This window comes from Rana temporaria, chromosome 9 (genome assembly GCF_905171775.1).
Source record: "Rana temporaria chromosome 9, aRanTem1.1, whole genome shotgun sequence".
In the NCBI taxonomy this organism is placed as follows: Eukaryota; Metazoa; Chordata; class Amphibia; order Anura; family Ranidae; genus Rana; species Rana temporaria.
In genome coordinates, this window is record NC_053497.1 from 53,987,809 (window position 1) to 54,012,517 (window position 24,709).

Sequence of the window (24,709 nt, forward strand, 5' to 3'; positions counted from 1 at the left end):
GAGGAGTATTATCATTCACACATTTCAGGCATTTTTCCTGTAGCGCCCCCTTACTTTCAGTAAAGGCACTACGCTAAAGTTAGCATTGCTAATTGCATGTTGTACTTGTTTGTTGCTTATATTTGCACTTAAAACTGTAATTTTGTAACTTTTCGAAATGCCAGTAAAAACTTTTCTGTGCCAATAAATAGTGGGTGGCATGCCAGTAAATTTCAATGTGGTAGGTTGGCAACACTAACCCAGCGACTCCATTTCCATCTAATGAAGCAGGATTGCTGTAATACAGATTTATTGAGTATAAGTCAGCTGTAAACTGTATATTGTGTCCTCCAGTCGCCTTTGAGTGACTCATGCAATGTGCTGCTTTCTTTGGCTGCATCAACTAAAATATTTATTTCTATGTAGAATATTTTAGAGCAGAAAATAAAAAATGACAGGTGAAATTGGTGGAAGGAGGGGCAGAATAGGGAGAAAGGGACAAAGGCGAAAGAAACAAAGGACGGAGGGGGGACATGGTACTGGGGGGATGGGAGGGAATGCAAAATGTTCTCTGGTCCCGTCTGGTCCAGGGTCCCCTGTGAGACACTGCACATGTGACAGCCTGTAAAAGCTACAGGAAGCATCACACAGGAGAAAGATAGATAGAGACTTAGCAAGAATCACAGAGAGATTATCCAGGGAGGGAGGAGGGACGGCTAACTGGCCCAAACACAGACCAAGAGGTCGGGGGATAGCAGTAAGGAGAAAGTGGGAGAACGAAACGGCACCCATAACTAATCCTAAAGACAGAGACAGCTCTTCTGACAGATGGAGACCCTGGAGGAGATGCCAAGTCTAGCAGAGGAGAGAGTGTGAGTAAGATCAGAGACAACACATAGCTGTACAAAATAGGAGACTGTGCTGTGTATTGACCTCAGGGAAAACAGTGTGTTGGAGGGAGTGCAAGTACCAGAGCTCCATAAACTAGGCAGAGATTGCTACTTGTCACACAGGAGAGGCACACTGCTGTCAAACAAAGAGTAGACAAAGACCACCACCAGCTGTAACACAGAAAGCAAATGACTAAAAGCTAGGGTTGTGAAAGAAGACCGCACATGGGACAAAGAACCAGAGAGAAGAGTCACAGAAGAGGCAACGTAGATGACTTATTAGATTGCTAGTCATCTGTTTGTTTGACAATACTGACATGTTTTTGCATTCCCTACAAAATTTATTTTTGCACTCTTTGCAGTAACTATAGGTGGTAATTGCAGACATATACTTTAAAGCAAAAAAGATTTAAGATATTCAGGGGTCACTATGAATAAAGTATTAGTTTCTTGCCCTACCTCTCCTCTTTGTGCCCCCAGATCCTCCTCTGCCACCCTGGGCTCCCCTCCCTCAGTTGCCCCAACCCCTGTCTCCTCTGGCCTCCCTTGCCCTTCTCGAGGTTTTCTCCGCAGCCTTCGGGTGCTTTACAATATCTTGGAGGAAGAAGGGGGCGGCCAAGTTCATGTAAAGGATATCGAGGGTCTTTGGGGAGGACCAAGCATTCTGGCTGGGGTCCCTCAGGCACTTAGAGATGCTACAGCTTCCAGTGGAGGATACCTGAGCTTTCCAAGGCTGGTGAGGGGGCTCACACAAGCACTGCGGGCAGCAGATACTCAAGAAGCGGCAACTCCCCAAAAAAAAAGTGAGTTTCAGACACTTGGTAAGTCTTTTGATATTCCAATCTAATGCTGTCTATGTCCTGTCTTATTCTTGTTAGTTGGCATAACAGTGGGTGGAGAGGGTGCAACTGCAACCAGATCCTTGCATTCATGGGGCCCACCTAGAAAAGCTCCTCCCCCTTACCTAAAAGCTGTGTGCTTACATTATACAAAATAAAGCAGTATTTCACTTTTGTCCCCTTTGCATTTTTCATTGTGATAATGCAATTTTATTAAATCTCACTATAAATTATAGACTCAAAAGCTGTTGGGACAGATAAAGGTTTTTAATTGAGATATAAGGAATGAGGGGATGTTTGAATCTGGGTGACTTTTTTAGGGTTAGACGGCTAAGACCTGATATTTGGGTAATGCCGGAGAGGAAAAATTGTGTATTTTTTTTACCTTTTATGAGATTTCTGAATCTACATTTTTCATGTTTTTACACCTTTTGCAAAAGAATGACACTGTCCTTGGTGGATTTTCTTAAACTATCCTAATGCCTCGTACATACGACCAGTTTTCCTATCTGGAAAACTGCCATGACAGCTTTTGGCTGGGAAAACTGGCTGTGTGTATGTTCCATGGCAGTTTTCCCGACAGGAAAATCGCCGGGAATCCTGGCGGGAAAAATGAGAACATGTTCTCTTTTTTTTCTGCCGCGATTCCCGGCGGTCTTTTTCCCGGCAGTTTGCCTAGGTGAAAAACTACGGTGCAGCATACACAAGGCCAGGTTTCCCGACCAAAGCTCTCATGGCAGTTTTCCTGCCAGGAAAACCGGCCGTGTGTAGGGGGTAAAAGCTGCCGAGCAGGTTCTCGGCTTTCCCCTCGGGTTTCCTGATGGTAAAAAGGCCGCCAGGAAACCCGTACGTGTGTACGAGGCATAAGAAGATGTTAAAGGATGAATGGGATCATGAGTTAAGTAGTAGTTGGGAGCTGGAAAGGGGGATCTCACCTTTACTTGTAGAAGAAAATATATTAAACTAGCAAGTGACTGAGCCCACCATACTCCAACTATAACTCAAATATATTTATATTAGGTCGATAGATACTTTTAGTTGAAATATCCGGTTTTCTGAAGAATTGCATATTCTATGCCAATGTTCCATTCATCCCTTCCACGTCATCACCTCCTGCTCCACGGCACGCTCTCTGTCCCTCGGCTTCATCCCTCCCTCCCCAGTGTCTCTGGTCGGACACTTGTGTATCATAACCCTCTTTAATCTGCACCATCTGTCTGGGTGTAATCTGTACATTAAGAGATAATGCACAGAGCACAAGGGGATTATTACTTTATACAATAAAAATGGTTTTCACGCAACCAGTCAGTTCCAATAAATAAAGAACGCTATTTGGAAATGTATACCAGAATTATGTAAAACTAACCAGCATTCCGGAAGAATAATTTGTGCAAATTATAAGATGATAATCAGTTAATTGACATTTACATTGCCCATGTACTTTGTCTTCTTACATCATTAAAAGACCACTACTAAAGATTGAATGCATAATGTTTAAAATGGTGAGGGTTAAAAATATGTTAATGGTTATCAGCACAGGACAAATTTCAGATAAACCTGGTACATTAAGCAACACTACACTACCACTTGTAATTTTACTGTCACCTTTTTGTCTGTGCATAAAAGGTACAGAAATATTAAATATCTTCTACGAAGGGGTATGGTCTTTTACATACATTGTATAGCTGGGACTGGTTTCAGTAGTTCCTCTACTGCATAATGTGACTTTCTGTGACTATTATGAGCTTAGCTTGATCTCCGTTTGAACCCAGGGTCACTGCTGTCAATGTCAGAAAGGAGAGCTGTGACAGATTGATGAGCCCTTCCATCTGCCGTCATAGAACTTAGACCTTTTGGGTCCATAGCGTGAATGTCCCACAACCAGTAGCCAAAAAGTTGGAAATTAAAGAATTGCTGTCCCCAATCTGTGTCTGCAAAGAGGAGGCATTAGAGGTGTTATTTGACAATTGATATCTGATAGAACCTGTCAGTACATGTGTATATTGTCACATTTGGAAAATGTGAGCTTCTTTGTGACAGCAAGGTCTTTTACATAGGAGTGTCAGCAAGTAAGCTTCCACAAAGCATTTACAATGTTTTCAGCAGCTTTGTTGAAGTCTTTAAAGCCCAATTCCAGTATTTTAGATACATTTTACCATTGCAGTGCCCCCTGCACTACACCAGTTAAATGCTTGCTACATCTAGATGGAGAAAAAAAAGCTGGAAAACTTGCCTTACCCTCCTTGCCTGCCAGCTCTGGCGCTTTCCAGCCTCCAGTCTTCCAGGCTATGGGCAGTCTATCAGCTTTTGTATGCACATAGGCGTGCATAGGGGGTGTGCCAGGTGTGCCTGGGCACACCCTAATCACTATGTCCAGTGCCGATTCCCCCTACTGCCTGGGCTTCCCCCCATGTTGACCCCCGCCCACAGTCCTGCTCTCTCCTCTCCCCCGGTTTCTGCTGTTTCAGGATGCAGAACAGGTGAAGGGGCTACACAATATGTAAATTCCCAGCCCCTTCCTTTTCTAAATGAACACAGTGAACAAACCCGCTCACTGTGTTCATTCATGACTGAAGCTTATTAAAATGTTAACTATGCTTCAGTTTTTGAATGAACAGGAAGCCGCCCAGCACAGAGCATTTCTCCTTCATTCACTGAGGCTGCAGAGAAAGGCATGTGTGTTTTGAGCTTTGGTGTGCACACCCTAATTCAATAGGCTGTGCACACCTTTGAGTAAGCACAAGGCATGGCTATTAGCCTTGCATTGTGTGTGGAGGGGACAGGAGTTTGACTGTAGCTGAGACCAACTTAGACAGGAGGCTTTGCAGGACTTGTGGCACCACTGGAGTCATCCTACTGGAGCAAGGAATACGATGAGCTCTACTCTTTATTCCTGCACCCCTAGACTAAATGAGCAGTTAAGATTTTGTTTAATTCCTGTAGGTTGGGCTTTAAAGCACCATTTGGCTCCAATTTGATGAGGTTAAACAAAGATCTTAATGGTAGTGTTAAATGTAAATTTAAAAAAAGCAGATTTCCGTAAGCTTTAGCACTACTTGAAGTTGTTGAAAACCTGCAGAAGACCACTAGCTGCTAGTTTAAGGTGATAAGCAGCACTCCTATTAAAGAAGAAAAGTCCCACTATAATTTCCAAATTGTTGTGGAATCTAGCAGGGAATTGAGTGCATAGGGCACTTTGTCCCATTCTGATCCATTACCGCATTGCGCAATCAAAATACATCTCTTTCTGTTTCTGATGGCTTTCAGCTCCACCCCAGGCTGAAGCCCAATTTATGGACATTCCTTAACGGTATAGACAGTGCTGACGATACCGTTGTCATCTTATTGCAGTATCCCACCCCTGAAGAAGGGGTTCCATGAATAACCTCGAAACGTTGGGTTTCTGTCTTGCTCTACAGACAGAGCTGGGTCCAGTATTGCAATTATTACATGTTTTGTTTAATGTTATCTGTGAATTGCGCCTGTATATTTCTTCCCCCTTTGTGCCTACAGTCACTTGGATGTGCTTTGTATAGCTAGTAGCAGCCTTTCATATCTTTTTTTTTTTTTCAATAAAAAATGTTTTATGAACCTTTTGGTATTATATATTTTTTTTTGAGGTTTAACAGTCACCCAAATTTAAAGTCCCATTTGAGGAATCGCACTCTTTGGAGTGTACCTTTTTGTATTTGTATTCAGGGATGTGGGTAGACTGACCTCCATTTCCTTGCACTTGAGACACTGCCCTCTGTCCCACTGTGGTGAATGACAGCACACACTATCTGCCAGCGATGAGCACTGTCATTCACACCTCATTAACAGTTTATCTCCTGCTGAGTAGTGTTGTTGAAGAGCGATGGGGGACAGACAAAGAGCCCAGCTGAGGAAGGGGGGCTTTGCCCTCCTCAGCACCTGCTGCCAATTGGCCTCAGGTGGGAGGCCTGGAAGTTGGAGAACTGACCCAAGAGTTCTGAAGAGCTGACTGAGGGGAGCTGTGCCAGAGAGGATCTGTTTTGAGACTCTTGTGGGTACAGACTGTAGAGATCTTCTTTAGGCTACCCCTCTGTGCTAGGAAACTCAGCTACTAGGTTCAGCAGAAAGGGGCTACTGGTTAGTGTCCTGAAGAGCAACAGTCCATAATCCTTACAGAGGACTTTCTCAAGAGTGCACGGTGCATCAAGTAGAAGTTCCATCCACAGTACACTAAAGAAGTTGTCCTCAATGTAATTTAGTTGAATCTTGAGTATCCAACCACATTCCCTTCTCTATCCAAGTTCTCAAAAAAAACATCAAAAACAACCAAAAACCCCTAGACGGATTATTGAAGAAACAAGCATAAGTGTGTGCCTGGCTGTGGAAAATATTGTGTGCCTGGCTAAAGAGCTGAAACAAGAGAGAGAATACTAGCGGATCCTACGGGGGTGGCGCTACATTGGTAACACTTTTTGATTTTTCATTCATTCTCGTCCCAGAGACAGTGATCACCAGGAATAAATAGAGAGGGTGAATCTACCCAGCAGAGAAAAAGCAATTAAAATGTGTCCAGGGTACTAACCCTTCCACATCCCATCCAATCTTTTGGCTCTAGATACACTATATTGTCAAAAGTATTGGGACACTTGCCTTTACACTCACATGAACTTTAATGGCATCACAGTCCGTAGGGTTTAATGTTGAGTTGGCCCACTCTTTGCAGCTATACCAGCTTTAACTCTTCTGGGAAGGTTGCCAAAAAGTTTAGGATTGTGTGTATGGGAATGTTTGACCATTCTTCCAGAAGCGCATTTGTGAGGTCAGACACTGATGTTGGACAAGAAGGCCTGGCTTGCAGTCTCTGCTCTAATTCAGGTCAGGACTCTGTGCAGGCCAGTCACGTTCCTCCACCTCAGAGTCGCTAATTTATGTCTTTATGGACCTTGCTTTGTGCACTGGTCCAAATCATTTGGTGGAGGCGGGATTATGGTGTGTGGTTGTTTTTCAGCTGTTGGGCTTGGCCTCTTAGTTCCAGTGAAGGGAACTCTTGAGACATCAGCATATCAAGACATTTTGGACAATTTCATGCTCCCAAAATGTTGTAAACAGTTTGGGGATGGCCCCTTCCTGTTCAAACATGACTGTGCACAATGCAAGGTCCATAAAGACATAATTGAGCTAGTTTGGGGGTGGAGGAACTTGACTGGCCTGCACAGAAACCTAACCTCAAGCCGATAGAACACCTTTGGGGTGAATTAGAGCCGAGACTGCGAGCCAGGCCTTCTTGTCCAGTGTTAATTTCGTAGACTAAAATATTTTCGTTGACTAAATTAATACTATTTTAGTCAAATAAATATGACTAAAACTAAAACAATTAAGATGACTAAAATACGACTGAAACTGAAATAGAATTTTAGTCAAAAGACTATGATTAAAACAAAATTGAAATTTGACATCAAAATGAACACTGCACTACCACAAAAGAATATGAATATAAGGCTTTTCTTATTTTTTGCCTTAATATTTAATGCTGGTAATATATTCAGGTAATATGTGCAATGACATCACAGCCAATATTTTTTTTTTATACATTTTTAAGTTGTGCTTCTGCTTGTCAAAAAACAATATTTTTGTTTGTTTATGAAAGTTGGTTTTATTTATAAAGACGTTAAATAGTGCCACGGCTGAATCTGTGTCTGTAGTGCATGCTCAAACCTTAATACCATAAATAATATGTTGTTGGATTTTTACTCCAATAGCCAGATTCAGTAAGAGTTAGGCCGGCGTATCAGTAGATACGCCGACCTAACTCGGAATCTGCGCCGACCTAAGTTTAAGTGTATTCTCAAACAGAGATACACTTAAACCTATCTAAGATACGATGGCTTGCGCCGTCCTATCTTAGGGTGCAATATTTAGGCTGGCCGCTAGGTGGTGCTTCCATTGCGGTCGGCGTAGAATATGTAAATCACTAGATACGCCTATTCACGAACGTACGCCCGGCCGACGCAGTACAGATACGCCGTTTATGTAACGCATTATCAGGCCTAAAGATATTCCATCAAATAGCTGGAATAGTAATGTTAAAGTATGGCCGCCGTTCCCGAGTCGAAATTCGAAAATTTTACGTTGTTTGCGTAAGTCGTTCGTGAATAGGGATTTACGTCATTTACGTCCACGTCAAAACCAATAGGCCCGTGCGGCGTACGTTGCCGCAATGCACACTGGGATATGTAGGCGGATGGCGCATGTGCCGTTCCAAAAAAACGTCAATCACGTCAGGTCAAACCAAATTAACATTAAACACGCCCTCTCAGCCTATTTTGAATTAGGCGCCCTTACGCCCGCCCGCTTTAGGCTACGCCGCCGTAACTTAGCAGGCAAGTACTTGTGAATCATGTACTTGCCTCGCTAACTTACGGCGGCGTAGTGTAAACACGATACGCTACGCTGCCGCAAAGTTAGGACGCCCTTTGTGAATCTACCCCCTGGAGTATATAATGAGTTTGGCAATTCTAAAGAAATGCTTAAATAATGCATTTAGTTGAACTAAACCTATACGATTTTAGAATACTAAAATGTACTGGAGGTTTTAGTCGACTAAAATACGACTAAAACTAAAACAATTCAGATGACTAAGATATGACTAAAACCAAAATGGCATTTTAGTCAAGACTAAAATACGACTAAAATTAAAATGGCATTTTAGTCAAAAGAACTAAATCAAATTTTGATGTCAAAATGAACACTACTCATTCAACATCAGTGCCTGACCTCACAAATGCACTTCTGGAAGAATGGTCAAACATTCCCATTGACACACTCCTAAACCTTGTGGACAGCCTTCCCAGAAGAGTTGAAGCTGTTATAGCTGCAAAGGGTGGGACAACACAATATTGAACCCTACGGACTAAGACTGGGATGCCATTAAAAATCATGTACATGTAAAGGCAGGTGTCCCAATACTTTTGACAATATGGTGTATATTTTATTGGTCGCATTTTAATACATCCAGCAACAAAACATACATTTCTGGACATGATACAATTTACACATTTTGTTGTCTAGTCAAACAGTTGCTTTGCTTCGTGTGTCTCCAGTCCTAAAAATAAAAATCCGTCCATAAGAAGCCCTGATATGAACTCTTAATTTCATCAGAACAGATGCAGGTTAGTAAGATGGGAACAGATGGAGAGAAACATTAATTGCACACAGAGACATATCAAACCTCTTAAAATAAAATCCTCTTTATACAAATTCAGTCTATTATACACCAATCATATGTCAGATGTAACACACTTCTCTTCCTTTTTAGGTACGAAAGGCGTGACACGATCCCAGAGCATCCACAATGATGTCCCCTCCTCCGTACGCCTGACACGGCAAGAGCAGCGCATACGCCGCCATACATTAACTAGTGGCATCGATTACAATACGGTACCTAAGGCCCCTTTTTTAAAACTATATCTAACTTTGCAGAGTAGATGTAATTTTTATTCCAGTTTTCTATGTGCATATTTCATGAAACAAGCAAACATAGATTGTTTAGTTATATTGGTCTTTCTGCTTGTAGTTACAGATTTGGCCATTCTGTGTCAGAATATATGGTGCTTCACCAGGGGCGGACTGACCATTGAGTCACTCGCAACACTGCCCGAGGGCCCCATGCCACTAGGGGGCCCCATCAGGGTTGCCAGGCTCAGTAAAACCAGGGACAGTATGTAAAAATCTGTGTTTTTTTTTAGATCTGTCCCTGATATGTCCGAAACTGACATGCTTTTAATGTGAATATCCCAAGATTTTAGCTGCCCTGCCTCTGCACTGCCTCCTGGCGTGGTGGCCATCTGTAAGCCAGAGGGGCCCCATAATCTTCTATTGCCCGGGGGCCCCATGAGTTGTCAGTCCGCCCCTGTGCTTCACATTTGTCTGAAAGTGTCACTGTGGTTCCACAGCAAACAATCGTATTGTCAGTGTTATTCTCCAACTGTCACTGTCATTGTCCTTCATGAAGTTAAAGTGAAACCAAACCCAAAAAACAAAAATGTAATATATTGAAGCTTACCAGACCTTGGATGTGGAGGCAGAAAACATTTTCTGAACTTATAAAAATCAATAACATCACTATTAGAAACAGCTTTATTGCACCAAAGAGTACATTCCCCAGAGCCCCACCTAGTGGCCACCCCTGTTGACATGTTTTACCCCAATGGCTTTAGTTGTAGATGTCTCAGAGAGGTGTGGCTAGGAGGGGCATGGCATATACTTGTAGTGCTAACCCTTAAGCAGGGCTGGACTGGGACAAAAATTTTGCCCTGGACTTCATCCAGACTGGCCCACTTTGACAGGTCTCTCCAATGGCGACCCAAGCCCACTCTCCCCCTTCACTAGCCACTAGCTGTTCTACTTTATTAGAGTAGAACGCCTGGTACTGGTACTTTTATAGGCAGTGCCAGTGGGGAAGCTAGACATTATTTCACCCGGGGAAAAAAATCTGTTGGGACAAGATTAGGCAGAAGTGAGAAACTCCCAGGCCATAGCTGTTAAGTCAGATGTCTGTCCCCTTCCCCATGCTCCTCTGGTCCTCCCCCTGCTTCTCTATTCCCCCAAGGGAAGCGCTGCGGGGAGGGAGAGGAGGTGAGCGCTTCAGGAAGGGAGAGACAGAGGAGCGGAGGGGGACGGCGGTCTGCTGTCACTGAAGCCTGCCCACTGAGCCATTGGCCCACCTGGAAACTCCCTGTAGTCCCAATGGCCAGTCCATCGCTGCCGTTAAGCAGCCGCTGGTGCTAGGCCGTCTTTAAGGCAGGGCAAAAGGGACAGCTGCCCAGGGCCCTGTCATTGTTGTGGGGCCCAAAGCAGCTGCCTCATACTTGCCAACTATCCCAGTTTACATTCCCTTGTCCCTTGAAGTTTTAGTCCTGTGCTGTGTCCTAATATCTCAGTGTGAAATGCTGCTACTAATGCTGCCCAGCTCTGCCCTATTTTGTAGAGATGACTCACCTGCAGACCCTGTGTTTACATGTAAATAACCATAATTCATATGTAAATAATTGGGAGCATTCATATGTAAATGCGGCATTCATATGTATATCATGAGATGATGTGCTGTAAGCTCTAGCAACCAATCAGTGAGCAATATTACTGTACAGTATTCTCTAGCAACCAATCAACAAGAAGAAATCATGTGCTGTAATCTCTAGCAACTAACCAGTGAGCTGTAATGTGTGCTGTAATCTCTAGCAACCAGTCAGTAAGTGGTAATGATGGGCTGTAACCTCTGGCAACAAATCGCAAGAAAATGTTTGCTCAGGGTCCAATCAACATCAAAGATGGCCCTGCACTGGTGTTCCGGTCACCTGTTCCCAGTGCCAATGGCCTTCTTTGACTTTCTGGCAGGTACAACAGTTCAGTCCCGATCTGGTGGCACTGGCACTCAGCGGTGTCACCAGCCTCAGCAGCAGACCCCACTAGCACTCAGGTTAGCCATACCTCCCAACTGTCCCTGATTTTGAGGGACTGTCCCTCATTTTGATCAATGTCCCTCTGTCCCTCATTCTCCTCATTTGTCTCTCATTTTGGTCTGATCTATATAGTTGGATATAAAATGCACTACTTATCTATCAAAAATAGTTTTCCAGTGCTAAACCTTTTATCCAATTTCTAAATAGCTGCATCTGTAAATTCCAAAAGCAAATATAACAGAATAGTAGTGGTAAAAAAGCACTTGTGGGTTTAACCAATCTTTTTTTTGGACAGTTCTCCTTTAAGGGGCGTAGCAGGGGGTGTGTCCTATGCCTGTATACTTTTGCTTATAGGTGTCCCTCATTCCCATTTCAGAAAGTTGGGAGGTATGAGGTTAGCAGTATTTTTTTTTTTGTTACCACTACTATTCCTTTAAACTGGCTCTTGAAATTAACAAATGCAGCAATTTTGAATTTGGATGAAAGGTTTAGCACTGAGAAACACTTTTTGAAAGATAAAAAGTGCATTTTATATACAACAATATAGATCAGACCATGAGGGACAAATACGGAGGAAAGAGGGACAGAGGGACTTTGTTCCCAATCAGGGACAGTCCCTCGGAATCAGGGACAGTTGGGAGGTATGGAAATAGAGCGGTGGAATCCTATAGGGATCTACAGAAAAATATCTATTTATATTTTCTAAATTCTATATAACCCCCAAATACTGAACTGATATATGGAACAATCATCAGTTTTCTCAATTCTCTTCTGTGAACTGCAGCAGAATGCCTCCCTGTGTAATGGATATTAGGAGAGAAAGAAGGGTTACTCGTCCAAGTCAGAAGAGTATCCTAGTGATGGCCATAACTCCATCCATAGATACAGTGAAGTCAGTTAGAGTTGTCATCCCAGGACATGTCTGGCAGGATCATCTGGTGAAAATCCAGAAACAAAATCCAGAAAACAAATGCAGCCACCACATCTAACAATTGATATTCTGCAATATATAATAATTTTAGTTGTAAGTTTAGATGCACTTAAAATTTAAATTGATACCAGGGGGTAAACATGCAAACTATCTTCTTTTCATAAAAGTTTGAATTTTAAATATTTGTGTGGGAAAGGAATGCTCTTTTATTGTTGAGAGGTCTGCAGTAATATGTGTACACCAGTGTTGGCCCCCAGTAGGGCTTTCAGTAGAATCATGTATGGACAGACTGATATCTCCCTGACCATGGCCCTTATCAAATGGCAGCCATTCACTGATCAGCCATAACTTTATGACCACTAAACTAAACTGAATAACCTTGAATATATTGTTTCAATGGCATTTGAAAGCTGGTGGGATATATTAGGCAGCAAGTAAGCATGCTGTCCCTGAAGTTGGCGTGTTGAAAGCAGAAAAAAATGGGCATCACAATTTGTTGTGTATGGGGCTGCATACAAGCAGGCTGATCAGGGTACCCATGCTGACCTATATCCAAAGCCAAAAGTGCCAAAAATGGGCATGTGAGCATCAGAGCTGGACCACAGAGCACTGGAAGAAGGTGGCCTTGTCTGATGATGCACATTTTCTTTTACATCATGTGGATGGCTGGGTGCATGTGCGTGTGCGCGAGATGACACCAGGATGCAGTACAGGAAGAAGACAAGCCAGTGGAGGCAATATGATGCTTTTGGTAATGTTCTGCTGGGAAACGTGTCCTGTGCAATGTGGATGTTACATTAACACGTACCAAATACTTAAACATTGTTGCTGACCAAGTACACCCCTCATAGAATTTCCTTAATTCCCTAATGGTATTGGAAAGTTTTAGCAGGATGCCACACTGCAAAAATGGTTTAGGAACGGTTTGGGGAACACAACAATGAGTTTGAGTTGTTGGCTTATGCCCCGTACACACGATCGGAAATTCCGACAGCAAAAGTCCGATGTGAGCTTTTGAATGGAAATTCCGACTGTGTGTATTCTCCGTCTGACTTTTGCTGTCGGAATTTCCGCCAACAAAAGATTGAGCGCTAGTTCTCAATTTTTCCGACGGAAAATCTGATCGTCTGTAGCAATTCCGACGCGCAAAATTCCGCCGTATGTTCGGAAACAATTAGACTCATGCTCGGAAGCATTGAACTTCATTTTCTCTGCTCGTCGTAGCGTTGTACGTCACCGCGTTCTTAACGGATGAAAGTTCAGAGAACTTTTGTGTGACCGTGTGTATGCAAGCCAAGCTTGAGCGGAATTCCGTCGGAAATCCATCCAAGGTTTTTGCCATCCGATCGTGTGTACGCGGCATTAGCCTCCGAATTCTCTAGATCTTAATCCAATCAAGCATCTGTGGCATGTGCTGGAAAAATAAGTTTGGTCCATGAAGATCTCACCTCTCAACAGGAATTAAAGGATCTGCCACTGTCAGCTTGGTGCCAGATATCACAGCATACCTTCAAAGGCCTAGCGGCATCCATTCCTACACTGCTCAGGGCCGTTTGGGAGCAAAAGGGGGACCTATTTAAAAATTAGTGGGTGGTCATAACGTTCTGGCTGATCGGTGTACGTCTAACCTTTCATTTGCAGAGCATGGTTGCCATTTATTGGTTGTATGTATTAACCAAATCTATCTGTCATATCTGAACTTTTTGTTGTGTCTGTATGAAGACAGCAGTTTTTAGAATAGTATGTCATGACATGCAGGCCTGGGCGTAGAAGACATCACACATTTAACTGCCATATTGTTCTCTTGCATGCAAGTTTCTCATAACATTGTTCATTATAAAAGTACATAGGACTTTACTTCCCTGTGGGGACAGAGAGTTCAGCGGCTGTCCCACCTCCTAGGCTTGCAGCGCACACTTGTAACTCATCCACCTGTGATCTTTTCATAAGCGCCAGTTAATAAAATATATGACTCATTCAACAGCTACCTTCATGTTCTTCCAGTATTTAGCCACAAAACACGTCAAGGCTGACGATGGATGTTGTACTTTGTAAACCACACTTGTAATGGAAGGATGTAAAGGCACCCACACAGGTTTCGGTCCACTTTTTTGATAGTCTAACTCTTGAGGTTTTTTGAAAAATGTTTGCGGGACATTTACGGTCATTTTTTTATTGATTTGTCACACTGAAGAGCAAACAGTCAGATAGGGAAATATTTTGATTTCTTTGTTCTTGTAGTGTTTGAGGTAAAAGAACATGATTCATTTTTTAATAATGCAAGCAAGAACATTTTTTTCATGAAAAATTATTGTAATTTCATTGCAATAAAAATAGCAATACTTTCTGATAATGAGCTAATGAACCACATAGACTCTTCTTCAGTCCATCAAATAAATTGACCAAGTACCATCAGTGGCCCTCATGGGATCAACGATGGGCAGATATTCACCCACCCATCATTCCCATTAAAATATCTGCCCATGTATGACCAGCCTGCACAATTTAGCAATGCATTTGCAGTGGTGCACAGGGGCTTGAGAAATTTCTATATCCCCTAGCAGGGACATAGACAATGGTAAAAACCCAACATAGCTTCTAATCTTTTCTTGGCTTTGTCCAAGAAAAACAAGTTCTGCTTTAACCAGAGTGACACTGTGTGTGAACTAGATTATAAAATGAGAATGGGGACTCTCAGGAAGCAAAGGAAGACACCTAGGAGTCTAGTAAAAAAATAAAAAATATAAAGAAGACACAGCACAACAGTGTTGACAATAGTTATAATTGTAAGTCATTAATTATGTACAGCAATATACATAAATGCATCCAACCTAAAAGCCATCCCAAGATACCAAACTACACTAGAAAAAAATGTATCTATCCGGGCTATAAGTAAATAATGCAATACATCATATCAGCTGGGAGGCTTAAGATCCATATAAAGATTATGCCAGGACGACACTTGGTACAGATGTGAGTGGTAGGCAATGTTTGCGGGTACAAAGAGAAAGAGGATGTGCCTAAAATGTTGTCTTCTGCCCCCATCTGTAACAGGTGTCCTTTTTTTTTTTTTACTGGTATCTGTATGCCCTGACATAATCTATGTGGCTCTAATGCCTCCCAGTTTATAGGGTGTATTGCATTATTTAATTACAGCCCATGTTGGATACATTTTGTCTAGTGTAGCTTGAGATCTGGGGATTGCTTTTTTTTGGTCAGATGCTTTTATGTACAACAGGATTTGTACATTATTGATGATTTACAAATATAACTATTGAAACAGTATTGTGATGTTGTTATTATTATTATACAGGATTTATATAGCGCCAACAGTTTGCACAGCACTTTGGAACATGAGGGCAAACAGTACAGTTAGAATACAATTCAATACAGGAGGGATCCGACTGCCCTGCTCGTTAGAGCTTACAATCTATATCTTTATCTTTTTCATTTTTAGACGACTGCTGAGAAAACCTCTGTATTTAGCTTCAACACTCCTTCACTTAAGAGTTATTTTCTTTATTCAGGGTGTGCAGACTTATTTTGAGACTCCAGAGACCCCTTCCACTGTTGATTAACAGGACCTAACTCCAGAGAACGCCCATAATGATGTCTAAAGTATTCAAAAATGAAAATACATAAAACAAATGTTTTGAAAAGGTTTGTGAAAATGTTAAAAAAAAAAATGTAGCGTTTGCTCTGATTACTGCAATCTATTGTCTCTGGTAGAGGGGGTAAAGGGGATCTCTTTTTTTTTCAGCTGCTGATTGGCCTGCTTTTTCTGAACCTCAGATCCCTAAACTCCCTCTGTAGAGACCATATGAAGGAAGAAATTGGCTGCACACCTACGTGATTGAAATCCATTTATTGAATTTTCCATGGTGACAACGACACACACCACAGTTGCAGTATCCAGGACAGAGGTGGACTAGTTACGCACAGGTACAATGTGCTTACTCAACAGTGTAGCTGTGCGAAACTAGTCCACCTCTATTCCGGCTACTGCAACCATGGTGTGTGTCATTGTTTGCATGGAATATTCAATAAATGGACTTCAATCACATCGGTGTGCAGCCAATTTCTTCCTTCATTCGATCTTTTATGGCAGGCGAGCCGGGGCTTGCACCCGTGTGAGGAGTCTTATACTATTCATTGTGCCTGGAGTCTCTAACCTGGAGCAGCAATTTTCCTTTGCTGTAGAGACCATGTGACCAGTTCAGGGCGAAGGGTCCAAATTCCAGTCTTTAAAAATATCAATATACAGCACTATATTTAAAATATATATGAAATATATGTATAAATCATTATCCCAGACAATTAAACTAATCAACCAGTAAAACAAGTAATATATAGTACTAATTAGAAAAAGTCTGCACACCCTGAGCAAAGCATATAATTCAATATGAAGACTAAAATTGAAAGGAAGCTACAGCTAAATACGGATTTCTTCAAGAGTCTCTTAACATTTTAAGCAAATAAAAATAGTAAAAAAACACGCGTTGTATAACAGTGATGAACTTTCATGAATTATCACTGATTGATCATTTATTTTACACAACACATTTTTATTATGAACATGAATCAGTTTTTTTTGTGTGCACAGTTTATTAGTAGATACATATTAACAATATATACACAAATGTATTTTGGATTTTATAAGTTACATTTTTATTTTTGCTGTATATTGGTATTATACATTTTTTTATATTTTTGTGATATTTGTACAGCCACTAGAGTGGGGATTTTATAATATTTCTAAATTAGTGCAGAATATTTATTTATTTCACTTTCCAGGAATGGATGCACGGGTACATTTTTTTTAATAGGTTCTTAAAAAGCGAAGCTCCACCCTAAAGTGGAACTTCCGCTCATCGGAACCCCCCCCCCTTCCGGTGTCACGTTTGACACCTTTCAGGGGGGTGCAGATACCTGTCAAAGACAGGTATTTGCACCCACTTCCGGGAATCCCCACTGCGGGATTTTGCGGGTAGTGCGTCACTTCCCGCCCGTTGTGTTCTGGGAAACACTCTGCTCCCAAAACACAGCGGGAACCAGTAAGGACAGCGCTGCGCGGCTCGCGACTCGTAGGGAATCAGGCAGTGAAGCCGGAGCGCTTCACTCCCTGATTCCCTCACAGAGGATGGCAGTGGGGGCAGCAGATAGACGAGCGATTGCTCGTCTTCTGCTGCAGACGTCGCTGGACTCCCGGACAGGTAAGTGTCCTAATATTAAAAGTCAGCAGCTGCAGTATTTGTAGCTGCTGGCTTTTAATATTTTTTTTACAGCGGTGCTTTTTAGGATTTTAATGTGACACTGCATACCTCTGATTTTTTTTTGAGATTTGAACAAGGGACACCTATTAGCAAATGTATGTAGGCTTAACTCCTTCAAGCAGAATTGAACATAAAAAATTATTGGTTAAACCCATAAATGCTTTTTTTTTTACCACTACTACAGCTTTATATTGGCTTTTAAAATTTACAAATGCAGCAATTTAGACATTTTATGAAATGTTTAGCACTGGGATACATGTTTTGATAAAAATAGTGCATTTTATATACAACTACAGTATATAGATAAGGCCAAAATGATGGAAAAATGAGGAGGAAGGAGAGACAGGGACTTTGCTTCAATGATGCCAACGTACGTGTCCCTGTATAAGTGGCTGTATGTAAAAGTGGGCGCTGAAGCGACCACTCGCTGGGACCGTGAGCAATCAGAGCGAGAGATGTCACCAGCTGTTTCCTGTAACATTGTGATTGCTAAATAAAGCTTTGGACCCAATTTTGGAGACCCATAGTGTGCTGGTGACATCTCTTGCTTTGTTTCAAATGAGGGACAGTCCCTCGAAATTGGGGACAGTTAGGAGCTATGACGCTGCCTGTGATTTCAGGTATAGGTCTGCTTCAATGGAACAAGATTTGGGGTGCATCACTAGAGGGATCACCGGCAGGGGGAAGGAGGTCCTGATTCCCATATACAGTATAGATTTTTAGTTATCACTAGAGGGGTAACAGCAGGAAGAGGAAAGGGGTCCTGGTACCTCTATATACATTTTGTAGTTATCGCTAGAGATTATGTCACCAACAGAAGGAAAGAGGGGCTAATTCCTCTATACAGATATTTAGTTATCACTTTAGGGATCACCAGCATGAGGAAGGAGGTCCTGATTCTCGTATATAGATATTTAGTTATCACTTTAGGGATCACCAGCAGGAGGCAGGAGGTCCTGATTCTCATATATAGATATTTAGTTATCACTTGAGGGATTACCAGCAGGAGGACGGAGGTCCTGATTCCCATATACAGTATAGATCTTTAGTTATCACTGGTGGGATAACAGCAGTAAGAGGAAAGAGATCCTGATACCTCTATATACATTTTTAGTTATCGCTAGAGATGTCACCAACAGAAGGAAGGAAGAGCTAATTCCTCTATATAGATATTTAGTTATCACTGCGGGACCACCAGCAGGAGGAAGGAGGTCCTGATTCCCCTATATAGATGTTTAAGCTGGCCATATACTGATCAAAATATTTCCAGTTTCTAATGAACCAGCCAAAATCCTCTTGTGGGTGGTCCTGTTGGTTACTTCCAGATTTACATCCCTCGACTATGAAATTGAAAGCACTGGGCAGAATATTCAAAGAAAAAGAGCCGCTGCTCCAGGTGTATGATGATAACCAGAGGTGGAATGTCTCGTAGAGTGCCAGCCCCGGCCCGCCTCCGTGGGAAACTTGTAAGAAAATAAATGGCTGCACATCCAGGAATTCCGATTGCCTTTTATTGTTGTGATAACACCAAAGACACCAACACAAGGTCATGTAGACGCGTTTCGCACTACACAAACATCTTGTGCTTAATCATTAATGATTAAGCACAAGATGTTTGTGTGAAACACGTCTACGTGACCTTGTGTTGGTGTCTTTGGTGTTATCACTTTAAACAATAAAAGGCAATCGGAGTTCCTGGATGTGCAGCCATTTTTTTTCTTACTGGGCAGAATATTATCTACTACCACTCTTTTGTGTTTGTATGGCAGATTCTGGGTTTATTGCTGCCAATGTCATAGTTTTGGTTATGTAAGGGCCCTGATGGAGTGAATGTGGAGATCAGAGACAACAGGCGTTCGCGCACATGTTGGCACAATATGCTGCAAGTCCCCCGTGAACTCCTAATCAGGGATGCCAAGAGGGCATAGCTATGATGGCCTTCAAAGAGGGCCCCGACCTGTTTGTATGCACAGGGTCCCTGTGCCATCTATGTTGCTTCACCTTCATTCCATATTTCTCTGCGTTTTCTCTCTTCTCATTTATTTTGCTCCCTCCTTGCAGAGTAAAATGAAGACAGAAGAGGACAGGGTGGGTGAGAGAGGCCACAGGAGCTCTGAACAGATAAAGGAGGGGTGGGAAAGAGCGGCGATGAGGGAGTGTCAGCTCTGGCCGCATAACTTCACTATTCACACAGGGCTGCTGTTTGGGAACAACAGGAGGACAAGTCTGTGCGGCTCAGCAGAGAAATTGGAGAGGGTTCTAGAGAGGGGGTCACCCAGGGAGAGAGCGCGAGAACTAGTTACAGGTGGAGCCAGAGAGGCAGATTACCGGGGGGGACAGAGGGCAGGAGAGAAAAGTGGGGTCTCTGGTGAGGGACAGAAGGCAACAGAGGATTAAAGGGGGCCAGAGAGAGGGGGAGAGAAGTGACAGCCAGTGATAAGAAATCTGAGCAGAATAGAGGCAGGGAAGGAGGAGGGGGGCCTGGGAGCTACAGACAGGTACATACACTGACACGCCTAGCACTTCACAGGGACTACATGTACACACCCACTGCTACACAGCCACATCTACATAGAATAGCCACTCACATGCACGTATGCACACACATGTACATTCACCCAGAAATATCCATGCACATACTTCCACCCCTCCATGAGAGCAATACTGAATGAACATATACATGTGTAAACAGACACCTGGATAACACTGAGTTACACGCTACTCTGCACCCCACACACGGTATGTATGGCTGTGCACGCTGCCTATACCATCCTCATCCTCCCGCTTCACAGCAGCCGAGAGGCCCTGACCTTCTACCTGTGGGTGAGTCTATAGGATGGTGTCATATGACTGGGGGGATTGTGGATGTGGGCCTAACACACTGTCTGTCCATCTATCTATCGATCAGTCTATCTCTCCATCTCATAGCTGTCATTCTATCTATCTATCTATCTATCTCATATCTGTTATTCTATCTATCTATCTATCTCATATCTGTTATTCTATCTATCTATCTATCTATCTATCGATCAGTCTATCTCTCCATCTCATAGCTGTCATTCTATCTATCTATCTATCTATCTATCTATCTATCTATCTATCTCATATCTGTTATTCTATCTATCTATCTCATATCTGTTATTCTATCTATCTATCTATCTATCGATCAGTCTATCTGTGTATTTATCTTATGACTGTTTTTCTGTCCATCTATCTAAAACATAGAACAAAAAAAAGTGATGGCAGAAAAAAGACCAAGTCTGCCATTTTTTTTTATGTTATTTATACATGTTTTAATTTTCTTTTTTGTTTTGTTTTTTGCTTTAACTTTTTATAGACATTTACACTATTGACTGACTACCACTACTATTATATATTTATACGTGTATCTTTCCATCCAGCTACGTCTATCTATCTATCTATCGATCTATCTATCTACTTTCTCATATTTCTTTCCGCTTTGTCATATCTAACAATCAGAATATCTACCTTTTTAATTATATCTTGTCTGTTCTATCTTATTATCTATTTTACTTGACAACTTTGTCATATGAATAATCAGTATTTCTATCTTTCTTATCATTCAATATCCATTTTATGTATCTGTAGCGCCATCTTTGTGTTTCTTTCACTTTTTATCTGTCTGTTTGTGTATCTATCTATCTATCTATCTATCTATCTATCTATCTATCTATCTATCTATCTATCTGCTGTCATTCAATCTATCAATCGTTTGATGATTTTGTATCTGTCAGTCTGCCTGGATGGCAGTTTGACTATCTATCTATCCATCCATCCATCCATCTATCTCATATCTGTTATTCTATCTATCTAATATCTTGTATTCTATCGATCTCATATCTGTTATTCTGTCTATCTATCTATCTATCTCATATCTGTTATTCTATCTATCTCATATCTTGTATTCTATCTATCTCATATCTTGTATTCTATCTATCTCATATCTTGTATTCTATCTATCTCATATCTTGTATTCTATCTATCTCATATCTTGTATTCTATCTATCTATCTATCGATGATTTTATATCTATCCGTCTGCCTGGGTGGCAGTCTGACTATCTCATATCTGTCATTCTATCTATATATCTATCTATCTATCTATCTATCTATCTATCTATCTATCTATCTATCTATCTATCTCATATCTGTCATATCTAACAATCAGAATATTTATCTTTCTAATTATATCATGTCTGTTCTATCTATCTATTTATATATTTTACTTGACAACTTTGTCATATGAATAATCAGTATTTCTATCTTTCTTATCATTCCATATCCATTTTATCTATCTATAGCTCCATCTTTGTGGGTGGCAGTCTGACTATCCATCCATCTATCTATCTCATATCTGTTATTCTATCCATCTAATATCTTGTATTCTATCTATCTATCTATCTATCTATCTATCTATCTATCTATCTATCTATCTATCTATCTCATATCTGTTGTTCTCTCTCTCTCTCATCTGTTGTTCTCTCTCTCTCTCTCATCTGTTTATCTATCTTCTATCTATGTGTTGCAGTATTGTCTGTCTTGTCCTCCAGGCAATGACTCCCCACATGCACATGCTATAATCTGTTAATCCTCGGCGGGGTTGTGACACTCGGTCTATGTTTATGTGACACACAGCGGTGACTCTGCTCTATTTGTCTTCTGGTTTGTGCAGTAAATAAAATGATAGGTTTGGTTGTTGTTGGCAAAAGCTGCATTTAGAGCGACTCCAGTTTTTCTTGAATCCTCACCATAATGTTATCAGGTGAGGCTAGACTGTAAATGTCACAGTATGGACAGAACAATGAGATATGACAGGACATGTGTGATCTCTGCACTTACATCTTCCTTGCAGCTGTCATCCCTCTAGAGCAGGTTAGAATACATAAGAGAAATGTGATTGGTTACTAAGCAAAACAAACATTTCTTTCTCCTTAGCTTCCCAGCTTTAATTAGCAAAGGTGATTGTGTTGTTGCACACACATTACAATTCGTGCACTACATTGTATGATTTGATATTTTCATTTAGTTTAAATAGCATAATGGGTGACAATATGATGTCTGGCACCTCATCCCTATTGAATTGAAAATTACAGCAACAATTAGAGAGGATACATTTTATAAAAACAAAGTGTATTCATATAAAATTAAAACAAGCTATGGGTTCAAATAAAAATCTGAGTATAATACATATCACATTAATAGTCACTGGTATCCATATATAGATAGTGATCAGTGCTTGATATCAGAACATGTTTCACCAACATTGGCTTTCCTCAGGGGATTTCTAAGGACCACCAATGTTCCATAAAGCTCCAGAGAGACATCAGAGAAAATCACCAAGTGAGTCCACAGAAATATGGAGGGGAAGCTCTGTACGGGCACAGGGGACACAAGGGGACAAGGTAAACTCTGATATGGATACAGATTAGTGCAAGGGCGCCAGCAGCTAGCTCTGGAAACAAACAAATGGTACTATCATATACTACAAGAAAAACAGAAATGGAAGGCGCACACGCCTAGTGCATCTTCTGTTTTTCTTGTAGTTCCTTTTGGATAACCCCATCTGAGGAAGGCAGCATCCACCTAGCTTTGGGATACCATATATAATAGATTTTTCTGTCAAAAATCACAAAAGAAGCGATCGTGAGGGTCCTAAAACTAATTTTGTGCATGGTTTTAAATTCAAGTATTCAAACATTTTTTTTTTTACCAGTGATTTCATTGGTAACTGCTAAACAAATCTAAAGTGGACTGAATTGTAATCAAAAGTAATAATAAAACGGACTGAAAATCTTATCACTCCTGTAGAAAATGCTACTCCCAATCCCAATCAATACCAGTCACATTACCAAAGGTCTAGGCATTTGGTCATGTGATCCCTGCCAAAGGTGTTAGTCAGTTAATCTGAACACTGACTGTAGGATCAAGTGATTGAGAACTAGACATTTGGTCACATGGCTGGCACTTGAAGGAGCCTGGAGCAGCATTTCCCCCAGGACAGGTTAATATTTCAGCCCTTTCTGAAGCTAACCATACACTGATCGGAGTTCAGTGGGGATCGGCTGAATTTTGATCAGTGTGTGGCAGTTCCTGCTTCATAGAAGTCAATTAATTACTCGACTTCTGTTGAAGGGACATGTTGGACATTTTTTATTGATAAGCTAACCAGATGCAGCCACTGATCCGTGTATTCTGACAGCTTTGTGTGCCGCTGTCACAGCACAATGTCCCTGGCAAGAGAGATTCCTCTATTCCTTGTTTGTGTGGATAGGGGAATTTGTTCATTTTTTTCATTAACCACTTAAGGGCCGCCTAACGCCGATATACGCAGGCAGAATGGCACGGCTGGGCACAGGCACGTACAGGTACATTGCCCTTTAAGTGCCTAGCCGTGGGTCACGTGCGCGCCCCGGTCCGAAGCTCCGTGACCACGCCCGCGGACCCGATCGCCGCCGGTGTCCTGCGTTCAGGTCACAGGAGCTGAAGAACGGGGAGAGGTGAGTGTAAACACACCTTCCCCGTTCTTCTCTGTGGCTTGTCACTGATCGTCTGTTCCCTGTTATAGGGAACGACGATCAGTGACGTCACACGTCCAGCCATGCCCCCCTCATTTTCATAGTAATCAGTGCATTTTTATAGCACTTTTCGCTGTGAAAATGACAATGGTCCCAAAAATGTGTCAAAAGTGTCCGATGTGTCCTCCATAATGTCGCAGTCACGAAAAAAATCGCTTATCGCCACCATTACTAGTAAAAAAAAAATGTTTTAATAAATGTCATAAAAAAACGATCCCCTATTTTGTAAACGCTATAACTTTTGCGCAAAACAAATCAATAAACGCTTATTGCTTTTTTTTTCTACCAAATTAGGTAGAAGAATACGTATCGGCCTAAACTGAGGAAAAAAAATGTTGTTTTTATATATTTTTGGGGGATATTTATTATAGCAAAAAGTAAAATTTTTTCTAAATTGTAGCTCTATTTAGGGGTGATCAAATACCACCAAAAGAAAGCTCTATTTGTGGGGAAAAAAGGACGCCAATTTTGTTTGGGAACCACATCGCACGTCCGCGCAATTGTCAGTTAAAGTGACTCAGTGCCGAATTGCAAAAAGGGGCCTGGTCCTTTACCTGTATAATGGTCCGGGTCTTAAGTGGTTAAGGGCCAGTTCACACTGACAGCGGGAATGAAATTGTTTGAGCTCAACTGAACTCGCACAATTTCATTCCCACGTCAGTCCCTACTTCGGGGGCAATTTTAGAGACATCTGTGCGGGTTTCTGCACAGATGCCTATTGAAATCTCACCCCAAAGACACCAAAAGTAGTACAGAAACTATTTTTGGGAAT

The 24,709-nt window shown here is 41.6% G+C and overlaps 1 protein-coding gene across 4 annotated transcripts in view; it reads left to right on the forward strand.

The window, feature by feature from the left end:
• Positions 1-614: 614 nt before the first annotated feature.
• Positions 615-24,709, forward strand: part of LOC120913524 (suppressor APC domain-containing protein 2-like) — a 36,557-nt gene continuing 12,462 nt past the window's right edge. Inside the window, exons 1-3 of one of the 4 annotated variants that reach the window (XM_040323506.1) lie at positions 656-851; positions 1,350-1,672; positions 8,997-9,118. In XM_040323506.1, the coding sequence (XP_040179440.1) occupies positions 808-851; positions 1,350-1,672; positions 8,997-9,118 (489 nt within the window). In that variant the 5' untranslated portion in view covers positions 656-807. Of the gene's footprint in view, positions 1,673-8,996; positions 9,119-19,522; positions 20,167-22,639; positions 22,703-24,709 lie in introns of those variants that run through there. The other 3 variants (XM_040323507.1, XM_040323505.1, XM_040323508.1) reach the window with 3 other exon arrangements.